Source organism: Pseudophryne corroboree, chromosome 10 (genome assembly GCF_028390025.1).
Source record: "Pseudophryne corroboree isolate aPseCor3 chromosome 10, aPseCor3.hap2, whole genome shotgun sequence".
NCBI classification, from domain to species: domain Eukaryota; kingdom Metazoa; phylum Chordata; class Amphibia; order Anura; family Myobatrachidae; genus Pseudophryne; species Pseudophryne corroboree.
Genome location: NC_086453.1, coordinates 186,539,767 through 186,553,762, shown reverse-complemented (window position 1 = coordinate 186,553,762; position 13,996 = coordinate 186,539,767). Strand labels below are relative to the sequence as shown.

At 48.0% G+C, this 13,996-nt stretch overlaps 1 protein-coding gene across 4 annotated transcripts in view; it reads right to left on the bottom strand.

Annotated features, from left to right (window-relative positions):
- Positions 1 to 13,996, bottom strand: part of ILVBL (ilvB acetolactate synthase like) — a 116,597-nt gene that overhangs the window by 43,589 nt on the left and 59,012 nt on the right. For all 4 annotated transcript variants that reach the window (XM_063942963.1, XM_063942965.1, XM_063942964.1 and 1 more), the window contains 2 exons: positions 13,177 to 13,346; positions 468 to 538 (listed from right to left, as the gene is read on the bottom strand). In XM_063942963.1, coding sequence (XP_063799033.1) covers positions 468 to 538; positions 13,177 to 13,346 — 241 coding nt within the window. The remainder of the gene's footprint in view (positions 1 to 467; positions 539 to 13,176; positions 13,347 to 13,996) is intronic.

The following is a 13,996-nucleotide window of genomic DNA, read 5'->3' as shown; positions in this document are numbered from 1 at the left end:
CTCAAACAGGAAGGCTCTATCATTTGTTTGGCCTCCAGTTGCAAGGGAGACTCCACTGCAGAAGGTTACACAACAGGTCCTATGCTTAACATTCAGCCGGCCCTTACTGAATGGTCATGCGTTTTTCTACCAGAAACTGCTTATGCAGAGGCAGACTACAGCCCCCAGATAACCAACCCGTCTGCAGATCAGCAGCATTGGTATAATGCGTACCCGGGACACTACCCGACTGCCTGATCTAGAGGAAAAGATACTGAGGAAAGGTATACCCGTCTCTTCGTACTCTAAAGGGGTTCTAACATAAAGACTGTCAATGGGTATTAAAAACAAAATAGAGCTAGATATTAACAGGTTCCTACTTTGACATTTATAAAGTTTCTGAAGTCTGGACTATTAGAACAGTCATATATATAAATCAATTATTAAGAACACAAGCAAATAAGATATATGCTCAAAAATGTCAGTACCTCTGAATCGGGGCGACAAAGTTTAGCTCCCAAGGCAAATCCTCCACCAACTCCCAGAGTGCCAAAAGCACCTACAAGTGATACAGTTAGAACATGAATTCATCGGCATGCGAGAAGAGTAAAGGTATATTGCCTACATAAATGAGCACATACCATTTATATAACCTTCACTATGGGAACAACAAACATGTGAAAGTAATATTTTACTCTTTGATGGGCAATTAATGTAAATTACAAACATCAAAAGTTATCTTGTAACATTTAAACATTGTAATTGTTCCTATATAATGACAAATATTACACAGTGCAGTACAATCATTATGGGGTATATGCAATTACCGGCGAATCGCGGCAATTTTTCGCCCGTTTTTTAATTCGACACAATTCGACCGTCGAATTCCGGCAAGTGGGTGCCGGAATTCAACATATTCAATAAAAAAACGGATTCGACAGTCCCGCTGTCGAAAAACGGCCGATTTGACGGATTTTGATCCGATTTTTAAAAAACGGGAAAAAACACGAAAAAAATTGCGTGGGGTCCCCCCTCCAAAGCATAACCAGCCTCGGGCTCTTTGAGCCGGTCCTGGTTCTAAAAATCCGGGGGAAAAACTGACAGGGGATCCCCCGTATTTTTAAAACCAGCACAGGGCTCTGCGCCTGGTGCAAAAAATACGGGGGACAAAAAGAGTAGGGGTCCCCCGTATTTTTTACACCAGCATCGGGCTCCACTAGCTGGACAGATAATGCCACAGCCGGGGGTCACTTTTATACAGCGCCCTGCGGCCGTGGCATTAAATATCCAACTAGTCACCCCTGGCCGGGGTACCATGGGGGAGTGGGGACCCCTTCAATCAAGGGGTGTACCCCCCAGCCACCCAAGGGCCAGGGGTGAAGCCCGAGGCTGTCCCCCCCATCCAAGGGCTGTGGATGGGGGGCTGATAGCCTTGAGAAAATTGAAAGAATATTGTTTTTTCCAGTAGTACTACAAGTCCCAGCAAGCCTCCCCCGCAAGCTGGTACTTGGAGAACCACAAGTACCAGCATGCGGGAGAAAAACGGGCCCGCTGGTACCTGTAGTTCTACTGAAAAAAAAATACCCAAATAAACACAGGACACGCACACCGTGAGAGTAAAACTTTATTTCACACATGTCGACACACACATACTTACCTATGTTCACACGCCGACCTCTGTCCACTTGTCCAAGTAGAATCCACGGTGTACCTGTGAATAAAATTATACTCACCTCAATCCAGTGTCTGGATCTTTTAAAATAATCCTCGTACTTGGCAAAACAACAAAACGAACACCCGGACCAAACGGACTGAAAGGGGTCCCATGTGCCTTTCCCCGAATGCAGAGACACCCCCGTGACTGCTGTCACAGAAAGGTCCCTTCAGCCAATCAGCGAGCGCAACGTCCTGGCACTCTGCTGATTGGCTATGCGCGTCTGAGCTGTCAGACAGCGCATCACAAAGCCTCTCCATTATATTCAATGGTGGGACATTTGCGGTCAGCGGTGAGGCCACCCGCGGTCAGCCGCTGACCGCGGGTGACCTCACCGCTGACCGCAAAGTTCCCACCATTGAAACTAATGGAGGAAGCTGTGCGATGCGCTGTCTGCCAGCAGACGCGCATACAGCCATTCAGGAGAGTGCCACGAAGTAGCGCTTCCTGATTGGCTTAAGAGACCTTTCTGTGACAGCAGTCACGGGGGGTCTCTGCATTCGGGGAAAGGGGTCCCATGTGTAAACATGGGACCCCTTTCAGTCCGTTTGGTCCGGGTGTTCGTTTTGTTGCTTTGCCAAGTACGAGGATTATTTTAAAAAGATCCGGACACTGGATTGAGGTGAGTATAATTTTATTCACAGGTATACCGTGGATTCTACTTGGACAAGTGGACAAAGGTCGGCGTGTGAACATAGGTAAGTATGTGTGTTCGACATGTGTGAAATAAAGTTTTACTCTCACGGTGTGCGTGTCCTGTTTTTATTTGGGTATTTTTTTTCCAGTAGAACTACAGGTACCAGCGGGGCTGTTTTTCTCCCACATGCTGGTACTTGTGGTTCTCCAAGTACCAGCTTGCGGGGGAGGCTTGCTGGGACTTGTAGTACTACTGGAAAAAACAATATTCTTTCAATTTTCTCAAGGCTATCAGCCCCCCATCCGCAGCCCTTGGATGGGGGGGGACAGCCTCGGGCTTCACCCCTGGCCCTTAGGTGGCTGGGGGGGGGACCCCTTGATTGAAGGGGTCCCCACTCCCCCAGGGTACCCCGGCCAGGGGTGACTAGTTCGGTATTTAACGCCACGGCCGCAGGGCGCTGTATAAAAGTGACCCCCGGCTGTGGCATTATCTGTCCAGCTAGTGGAGCCCGATGCTGGTGTAAAGAATACGAGGGACCCCTACACTTTTTGTCCCCCGTATTTTTTGCACCAGCACCAGGCGCAGAGCCCGGTGCTGGTTTTAAAAATACGGGGGATCCCCTGTCAGTTTTCCCCCCGGATTTTTAGAACCAGGACTGGCTCGAAGAGCCCGAGGCTGGTTATGCTTAGGAGGGGGGACCCCACGCAATTTTTTTTCTGATTTTTAACATTCCATTAAAAAAAAATAAAAAAAAATAATATTTTTAAAAATATATAAATAATACTTGTGCCTCCAAAATAGACAAACCAAGTACCTAATCCCTTCTAATATAAATATATATGCTATTACCAATAAAAAAAAACACAAAAAAAAACATGTTTTTAAATTTTTTTATTAAATTCCGCCAGCAAAGTGTGGCGGATTGAAAATGACGAATTTACTGTCTAAAAGCACTGTTGTCGAATTTACAAACTTCAATTGAATATACTTTTGTCGAATTGCCGCATTTGTACCATTGCAGAAATGTCGAATTTGACAAATGTCGAATTTCAAAATGTCGAATTTGGAAAGTCCGTCTTTTTGTCGAAAAGTACTGAATTGCATTGTCTAATTTTTTTTTTGGGCGAAAATGTCCCGTTTTTCGACATTTTCGGGAATTCGACCGCAATTGCATATACCCCTATGTAGCCGAGTTTCTGCCTCCCTGCAGTTTCATTTATAGGGGGTCATTCCGAGTTGTTCGCTCGTTATTTTTTTCTCGCAACGGAGCGATTAGTCGCTAATGCGCATGCGCAATGTCCGCAGTGCGACTGCGCCAAGTAAATTTGCTATGCAGTTAGGTATTTTACTCACGGCATTACGAGGTTTTTTCTTCGTTCTGCTGATCGGAGTGTGATTGACAGGAAGTGGGTGTTTCTGGGCGGAAACTGGCCGTTTTATGGGTGTGTGAAAAAACGCTGCAGTTTCTGGGAAAAACGCGGGAGTGGCTGGAGAAACGGAGGAGTGTCTGGGCGAACGCTGGGTGTGTTTGTGACGTCAAACCAGGAACGACAAGCACTGAACTGATCGCAGATGGCGAGTAAGTCTGAAGCTACTCAGAAACTGCTAAGAAGTGTCTATTCGCAATTCTGCTAATCTTTCGTTCGCAATTTTGATAAGCTAAGATTCACTCCCAGTAGGTGGCGGCTTAGCGTGTGCAAAGCTGCTAAAAGCAGCTTGCGAGCGAACAACTCGGAATGACCCCCCATAGTCCGGAGATCTAGTGTGTTCAGGTAAAATAATCTTCTCCAACATACAGTATCATGCTCGTACTTCTCCTACCTTTGGGGTCTATTCAGTCTCCCTGCAGTTATCTTCAGCTACAGGTACAGCCCGGAAGTCTAATGTGTCCAGGTAAAATAATCTTCTCCAACATATCATGATCAACCTTGGAGAGAGATAAAGTACCAGCCAATCAGCTCCTTCAAACACAGCCTTTTAAATGACAGGAGCTTATTGACTGGTACTGTACTTTATCTTTCTCCAAGCTTTGATAAATCTTGTCCTTTTATCTTTTACAAGACACTGAAACTTGCACATACTGTATATTGGTTATACTTCTTACAAAGACCTTAAAATATCTAATTTATAGATGTATTCTATAGCACACACATATTATGCCGTGCTTTAAAGGAGAATACTTAGTTAGTCCCACAGGAGCGAACAATCAAAGGGGTCTATTTACTAAGCCTTGAAGAGTGATAATGTGGAGAGAGATAAAATACCAACCAACCAGCTCCTAACTATAATTTTTTAAACACAGCCTATAACATGGCAGTTAGGGCTGGTACTTTATCTCTTTACACGGCTTAATAAATAAACCCCTATATTCCCTACCACATGAACACACAATTGCACTAGGATTAATTTAATTAGAAGCCAATTAACTTAACCCATATGGTTTTGAGTTGGAGAAATTTGAAGCACCTGAAGGAAACCCACACAAACAAACAATGGGAGAAAATACAAACTCAATACAGATAGGAAACTGTCCAGAATCAAACTCTTGGACATAGGCATCAGACACCCGCCCTGCAAACGCTTGGACACACCTGCATTTTTCCAAACACTCCCAGAAAACGGTCAGTTGACACCCACAAACGCCTTCTTCCTGTCAATCTCCTTGCGATCGGCTGTGTGAATGGATTCTTTGTTAAATCCCTCGCTCAGCAACAATCCGCTTTGTACCCGTACGACGCGCCTGCGCATTGCGGTGCATACGTATGCGCAGTTTTGTCCTGATCGATGTGCTGCGAAAAACAGCAGCGTGCAATCAGGTCGGAATGGCCCCCATAGTGCTGTGAGGCCATTCAACTAACCACTGTGCCATCGTGCTGCCCCATATTAAGTGTTGCAAGCCAAGTGCTTTAGTGATGTCACTGGTGCCTACTGGATGAATAGGCTGGATGCTCATGAATACTAATTCAGCCCACAAGCAGCAACGTCCTCTGTATAAGGCAGCTTTTTAAAGAAAATAATAAGATTTTACTCACCGGTAAATCTATTTCTCGTAGTCCGTAGTGGATGCTGGGAACTCCGTAAGGACCATGGGGAATAGACAGGCTCCGCAGGAGACTGGGCACTCTAAAAGAAAGATTAGGTACTATCTGGCTCCTCCCACTATGACCCTCCTCCAGACCTCAGTTAGGATACTGTGCCCGGAAGAGCTGACACAATAAGGAAGGATTTTGAATCCCGGGTAAGACTCATACCAGCCACACCAATCACACCGTATAACTCGTGATACTACACCCAGTTAACGGTATGAAATATAACTGAGCCTCTCAACAGATGGCTCAACAATAACCCTTAGTTAGGCAATAACTACATACAAGTATTGCAGACAATCCGCACTTGGGATGGGCGCCCAGCATCCACTACGGACTACGAGAAATAGATTTACCGGTAAGTAAAATCTTATTTTCTCTGACGTCCTAGTGGATGCTGGGAACTCCGTAAGGACCATGGGGATTATACCAAAGCTCCCAAACGGGCGTGAGAGTGCGGATGACTCTGCAGCACCGAATGAGAGAACTCAAGGTCCTCCTCAGCCAGGTGTTAGGCGCCGAGGGTCCGCCCGTCAGTGCGGCCCGGCGCCTAGCAACTAGGGACGCCGCATGCGGACAGCCGCCGGCTCCCTAGCAACGCTAGACGCCGGGCGCACGGAGCCGCTCAGACCCTAGCAACGGGGACGCCACTGTCGGACCGCGTTCCCCGTTGCTGGGTCTAGATTAATCACCTCATTGGTATCCTGGCCGTGCAGCATGCAGCTGCACGGCATGATTGTTAATTACCCTGTCTGGCTCCTGATTGGAGAGCTCCCAGTTAAAAGCACTCTCTGGACTTCTCACAGACGCCGGTAATAGCTTCCTGGTTGCTGTGTCTGTTGCAGAGAGTTTTCCAGTCCTGTCTATCCGGTCGTTCCTGTCCTCAGTGGTCCAATACTCGGAAGTTGTCATCTTTTCCTGGAGTCCTGACCGAGCACCTTTAACATCCTGTGGTGTTCGTGAGTCGCGGCGTAGCCGTGTGTTGCGGCTTGACCGCTTACTATTTATAATTTGGTTATATTTTGTTTCGGAGCTTTTGCGGAGGATTCCGCTCCCACAAATCCACTCTGGTATCCAGCGGTGCTGGATAGGAGTAACGGATTCGTGGATTTTTGGTTGTCCTTTTCCCTGGCGGTTTGTCCGCACATACTTCTGGTTTAAGTTAGTTAGCTTGTAGCCCCTGGCCTGGTTGCTTAGTCAGAGGGCCCCTTGTTATCACCCTGTCTCGGATTTCCCTTTGTCTCCCATTAAGACCTGAGGGGGCATCGGAGTTGGGCAGACATAATCCGCCCTTCAAACGCGGCTGCCATGGGCTCAAGCAACCATAGTCTCGCAGGGGATTTCTGATAACACGGGCGAGACAACGGGAGTTAGGGCGCCAGGGGTTACTAGGCTTTCCTGCTCCCGTAACCAGCATTCCATTCCAGTACTCTGACCTCCGTCATAAGATCACCTCAGGTCAGACGTACTGGTATCATAACACCAGGGTATCAATTTTGTAGAATTTAGCAAACGTGTTTGCCCCTGACCAAGTTGCAGCTCGGCAAAATTGTAAAGCCGAGACCCCTCGGGCAGCCGCCCAAGATGAGCCCACTTTCCTCGTGGAATGGGCTTTTACTGATTTAGGATGCGGCAATCCAGCCGCAGAATGCTCCAGCTGAATTGTGCTACAAATTCAGCGAGCAATAGTCTGCTTAGAAGCAGGAGCACCTATTTTGTTGGGTGCCTACAGGATAAAAAGCGAGTCAGTTTTCCTGACTCCAGCCGTCCTGGAAATATAAATTTTTAAGGCCCTGACTACGTCCAGTAACTTGGAATCTTCCAAGTCCCTAGTAGCCGCAGGCACTACAATAGGTTGGTTCAAGTGAAAAGCTGATACCACCTTAGGGAGAAACTGGGGACGAGTCCTCAATTCTGCCCTATCCATATGGAAAATCAGATAAGGGCTTTTACATGACAAAGCCGCCAATTCTGACACACGCCTGGCCGAAGCCAAGGCCAATAACATAACCACTTTCCACGTGAGATATTTCAAATCCACAGTTTTAAGTGGCTCAAACCAATGTGATTTTAAGAAACTCAACACCACGTTGAGATCCCAAGGTGCCACAGGAGGCACAAAAGGGGGCTGAATATGTAGTACTCCCTTTACAAATGTCTGAACTCCAGGCAGTGAAGCCAGTTCTTTCTGGAAGAAAATCGACAGAGCCGAAATCTGGACCTTAATGGAACCCAATTTTAGGCCCATAGTCACCCCTGACTGTAGGAAGTGCAGAAAACGACCCAGCTGAAATTCCTCTGTTGGGGCCTTCCTGGCCTCACACCACGCAACATATTTTCGCCAAATACGGTGATAATGGTTTGCGGTTACTTCTTTCCTGGCTTTTATCAGCGTAGGAATGACTTCTTCCGGAATGCACTTTTCCTTTAGGATCCGGAATTCAACCGCCATGCCGTCAAACGCAGCCACGGTAAGTCTTGGAACAGACAGGGCCCCTGCTGTAGCAGATCCTGTCTGAGCGGTAGAGGCCATGGGTCCTCTGATATCATTTCTTGAAGTTCTGGGTACCAAGCTCTTCTTGGCCCATCCGGAACCACGAGTATCGTTCTTACTCCTCGTTTTCTTATTATTCTCAGTACCTTTGGTATGAGAGGCAGAGGAGGGAATACATAAACCAACTGGTACACCCACGGTGTCACTAGAGCGTCCACAGCTATTGCCTGAGGGTCCCTTGACCTGGCGCAATATCTAGTTTTTTGTTTAGGCGGGACGCCATCATGTCCACCTGTGGCCTTTCCCAACGGTTTACCAACAGTTGGAAGAATGCTGGATGAAGTCCCCACTCTCCCGGGTGTAGGTCGTGTCTGCTGAGGAAGTCTGCTTCCCAGTTGTCCACTCCCGGAATGAACACTGCTGACAGTGCTAAGACGTGATTTTCCGCCCATCAGAGAATCCTTGTGGCTTCTGCCATCGCCATCCTGCTTCTTGTGCCGCCCTGTCAGTTTACATGGGCGACTGCCGTGATGTTGTCTGATTGGATCAGTACCGGCTGGTTTTGAAGCAGAGGCCTTGCCAGACTTAGGGCATTGTAAATGGCCCTCAGTTCCAGAATATTTATGTGCAGGGACGACTCCTGACTTGACCAAAGTCCTTGGAAATTTCTTCCCTGTGTGACTGCCCCCCAGCCTCGAAGGCTGGCATCCGTGGTTACCAGGACCCAGTCCTGTATGCCGAATCTGCGTCCCTCTTGAAGATGAGCACTCTGCAGCCACCACAGTAGAGATACCCTGGTCCTTGGAGACAGGGTTATCAGCCGATGCATCTGAAGATGCGATCCCGACCACTTGTCCAAGAGGTCCCATTGAAAGGTTCTTGCATGGAACCTGCCGAATGGAATTTTGCTTCGTAAGAAGCTACCATTTTTCCCAGGACTCGTGTGCAGTGATGCACCGATACCTGTTTTGGTTTCAGGAGGTCTCTGACTATAGATGACAGCTCCTTGGCTTTCTCCTGCGGGAGAAACACTTTTTTCTGTTCTGTGTCCAGAACCATCCCCAGGAACAGTAGGCGTGTGGTAGGAATCAGCTGTGACTTTGGAATGTATAGAATCCATCCGTGCTGTTGTAGCACTTCCCGAGATAGTGCTACTCCGACCAACAACTGCTCCTTGGACCTCGCCTTTATAAGGAGATCGTCCAAGTACGGGATAATTAAAACTCCCTTTTTTCGAAGGAGTATCATCATTTCTGCCATTACCTTGGTAAAGACCCTCGGTGCCGTGGACAGTCCAAACGGCAGTGTTTGGAATTGGTAATGGCAATCCTGTACCACAAATCTGAGGTACCCCTGGTGAGGATGGTAAATGGGGACATGTAGGTAAGCATCCTTGATGTCCATGGATACCATGTAATCCCCCTCCTCCAGGCTTGCAATAACCGCCCTGAGCGATTCCATCTTGAACTTGAATTTTTTTATGTATGTGTTCAAGGATTTCAAATTTAAAATGGGTCTCACCGAACCGTCCGGTTTCGGTACCACAAACAGTGTGGAATAGTAACCCCGTCCTTGTTGAAGTAGGGGCACCTTGACTATCACCTGCTGGGAATACAGCTTGTGAATTGCCTCTAGCACAGCCTCCCTGCCTGAGGGAGTTGTCGGCAAGGCAGATTTGAGGAAACGGCGGGGGGGAGACGCCTCGAATTCCAGCTTGTACCCCTGAGATACTACTTGAAGGATCCAGGGATCCACCTGTGAGCGAGCCCACTGATCGCTGAAATTTTTGAGGCGGCCCCCCACCGTTCCTGGCTATGCCTGTGGAGCCCCCGCGTCATGCGGTGGACTCAGAGGAAGCGGGGGAAGAATTTTGATTCTGGGAACTGGCTGACTGGTGCAGCTTTTTCCCTCTTCCCTCGTCTCTGTGCAGAAAGGAAGCGCCTTTGACCCGCTTGCTTTTCTGAAGCCGAAAGGACTGTACCTGATAATACAGTGCTTTCTTAGGCTGTGAGGAAACCTGAGGTAAAATTTTTTCTTCCCAGCTGTTGCTGTGGATATGAGGTCCCAGAGACCATCCCCAAACAATTCCTCACCCTTATAAGGCTCTATGTGCCTTTTAAAGTCAGCATCACCTGTCCAGTGTCGGGTCTCTAATACCCTCCTGACAGAATGGACATTGCATTAATTCTGGATGCCAGCCGGCAAAATATCCCTCTGTGCATCCCTCATATATAAGACGACGTCTTATGTTCGCAAAATAGTATCCCTGTTTGACAGGGTTACAGACCACGCTGCAGCAGCACTATCTGCAGGTCTCAGTCTAGTACCTGAGTGTGTAAATACAGACTTCAGGATAGCCTCCTGCTTTTTATCAGCAGGTACCTTCAAAGTGGCCGTATCCTAAGACGGCAGTGCCACCTTTTTTGACAAACGTGTGAGCGCCTTATCCACCCTAGGGGATATCTCCCAGCGTAATTTATCCTCTGGCGGGAAAGGGTACGCCATCAGTAACTTTTTAGAAATTACCAGTTTCTTATCGGGGGAACCCACGCTTTTTCACACTTCATTCACTCATTTGATGGGGGAACAAAACACTGCCTGCTTTTTCTCCCCAAACATAAAACCCTTTTTTAGTGGTACTTGGGTTAATGTCAGAAATGTGTAACACATTTTTTATTGCCGGGATCATGTAACGGATGTTCCTAGTGGATTGTGTATATGTCTCAACCTCGTCGACACTGGAGTCAGACTCCGTGTCGACATCTGTGTCTGCCATCTGAGGGAGCGGGCGTTTTTGAGCCCCTGATGGCCTTTGAGACGCCTGGGCAGGCGCGGGCTGAGAAGCCGGCTGTCCCATAGCGGTTACGTCATCCAGCCTTTTATGTAAGGAGTTGACACTGTCGGTTTATACCTTCCACCTATCCATCCACTCTGGTGTCGGCCCCACAGGGGGCGACATCACATTTATCGGCATCTGCTCTGCCATCACATAAGCCTCCTCATCAAACGTGTCAACACAGCCGTACCGACACACCGCACACACACACAGGGAATGCTCTGACTGAGGACAGGACCCCACACAGCCCTTTGGGGAGACAGAGAGAGAGTATGCCAGCACACACCAGAGCGCTATATAATTTTGGGATTAACACTATATTGAGTGAATTTTTCCCAATAGCTGCTTGTATATACAATATTGCGCCTAAATTTTGTGCCCCCCCTCTCTTTTTAACCCTTTGAGCCTGAAAACTACAGGGGAGAGCCTGGGAAGCTGTCTTCCAGCTGCACTGTGAAGAGAAAATGGCGCCAGTGTGCTGAGGGAGAAGCCCCGCCCCTTTTTCAACTGACTTTCTCCCGCTTTTTCTGGAATACTGGCAGGGGTAATTTTACATCTATATAGCCTCTAGGACTATATATGATGTAGATTTGCCAGCCAAGGTGTCATATATTGCCCTCAGGGCGCCCCCCCCAGCGCCCTGCACCCTCAGTGACCGGAGTGTGAAGTGTGCATGAGGAGCAATGGCGCACAGCTGCAGTGCTGTGCGCTACCTTGGTGAAGACTGATGTCTTCTGCCGCCGATTTTCCGGACCTCTTCTTGCTTCTGGCTCTGTAAGGGGGACGGCGGCGCGGCTCCGGGAACGAACACCAAGGCCAGTTCCATGCGGTCGATCCCTCTGGAGCTAATGGTGTCCAGTAGCCTAAGAAGCCCAAGCTAGCTGCAAGCAGGTAGGTTCGCTTCTTCTCCCCTTAGTCCCTCGATGCAGTGAGCCTGTTGCCAGCAGGTCTCACTGTAAAATAAAAAACCTAAAATAAACTTTCTTTCTAGGAGCTCAGGAGAGCCCCTAGTGTGCATCCAGCTCGGCCGGGCACAGAAATCTAACTGAGGTCTGGAGGAGGGTCATAGTGGGAGGAGCCAGTGCACACCAGATAGTACCTAATCTTTCTTTTAGAGTGCCCAGTCTCCTGCGGAGCCCGTCTATTCCCCATGGTCCTTACGGAGTTCCCAGCATCCACTAGGACGTCAGCGAAAATAAAATATATATTCACAATCAGGGCCGGCAACAGAAATCTTGGGGCCCCATACACTGATAGCTCTGGGGCCTCTCCACCCCTCTCAGTCTGTAAATATCCCTGTTACAGGTCTGTGCCCAGCGCTGGGAGGAGGCTGGGCGGGATCAGGCATGCTTCTCAGTGGCAAATACATGGAAAGGCCAGCGCAGCATCATAGTCATGATGTTGTGACAGCTGCATGCACCATTTGGAAGGGACCAAGTGAGGGGGCAGGGAGGATTGTGCGGCCAGACTCTTAATTAGCTAAATGGCAGCAGACAGGCAGTTAGTTTAAAAACTACTAATAGGAGCTGCAGTCTCTTTAATAGTGTCCCTGATCCCCGGCCGGGCCCCTCTGACCCTCGGGCACGGTACGGGTGTCCCCTTTGACCTCCCCCCTTCACCAGCCACCACATACATTCCTTGATCTGACTGTACTGTAATGCATGCATCCATCCATGCATCCATGACATGCCCAAACACAAAGCCCCAAACTCCAGGAAAGTGTACACTTACACATCTGCCGTTATCCAGACCAGTCTCCCCACAAGCTGCCAGCCTGCTCATTCTGTCTGCAGGTCTTGACGTCTCTTTAGTCACAGTCCTGCTACTGCTCGGCCGCTCCTCTATGTTAGATACCACAGCAGAGTCAGGGCGGGCCGGTAAGAGAGGAGGGGAGGACATAGCGTTGTGCATAGCGCGACATCATTGCACACGGGGACAGCTGTACGAGCGGACAGCTGACCTGGGGGCAGTGGGGGAGAGTTACCACAAGGGGACCGCTGTAATAGTAATGCTGGCATGCTGGATAATTACAGTATATACATTGCGGCTTTGTGCCGCCACGCCGATGCCCATTGTGTAGGTAATAGCTGCATCATGCTATTACCTACACCGCGGGCAGCCGGCATTGTGGTGTGATGCCATGATGTATATAATTACATCCATCCATGCAGCCTCCGCACTGTTGCAGCCGGACCTTGGGGCCCCTCACAACGCTGGGGCCCGGGACCGGTGTCCCCTTTGACCCCCCCTGTCGCCGGGCCTGTTCACAATCACATCAAACACTGTTTTTAACATTCTGGGCATTATTTCCTTATTGAATTTTGCTCATTGGAATTGATTATAAGTTGTTTAACATGTACCTGTTAAAAGAGACATGAGGTTAAACTGATTAATAGAGTACTAAGGAAATAATACTTTGAGTGCAATTACCTGGATCCAGCCAGCGAAGAGGTCCTCTTGGGCGTAAAATGTAAGCTGCACTGCCTACAAAGTCTCCGCCATCTGCTACAAGGATACTGTCATCTGATATAGCTTCTTCCACCAGATGCAGAACATGTAGAGGGTTCAAGTGACGCTCAGTTTTCTCCTCAGCTTTTTTCCTTAATTAAAAAGCATAAATAAATATATTTAACCTGATAAACATCAAACATTGGGAGCTAATGTGTTCATGTCCCAGAGAGGATACACGATAAACCAACAAATACGTCTCTTCCTCCGTAAGACAAAACTATCAAAAGGTGGAAAAACTGGCTATTTTTAAGCTGCAAAGGTAGAGTAAAAAAGGCGCGGCCTGTCAGACAATTTTAATAATATTGCATAACAATATTACACAGCTGATGAAACGTAATACAAAAAACACACATAAAACACTACAATTAGAAATATATAATTACTTAGTTCCGTGGTTCTCAAACTGTGTGCCTTGGCACCATGGGGTGCCTCGGGGCACTTGCAGAGGTGCCTTGGATTGGTGGTCCGGGACCAATTCCAATTATTTATGGTCAATGAAATAGACAAAACCAGTGCTGGTGGCAGCCAATCATAAAATATGCAGTAAACAGAAGCAAATCTTGTCCCTCGCCACACAACTGAACTTAAGGATGGCAGATAAACACAATTTACTTAATTTAATATTTCTTTCTAACTTTCTCATTAAGAAACTTTTGGCATAAGGGTGCCGTGAAAAAGAAATTGATACTCTGGTGTAGTGGTTCTCAACCTCGGTCCTCAAGTACCCCCGACAGTTCAT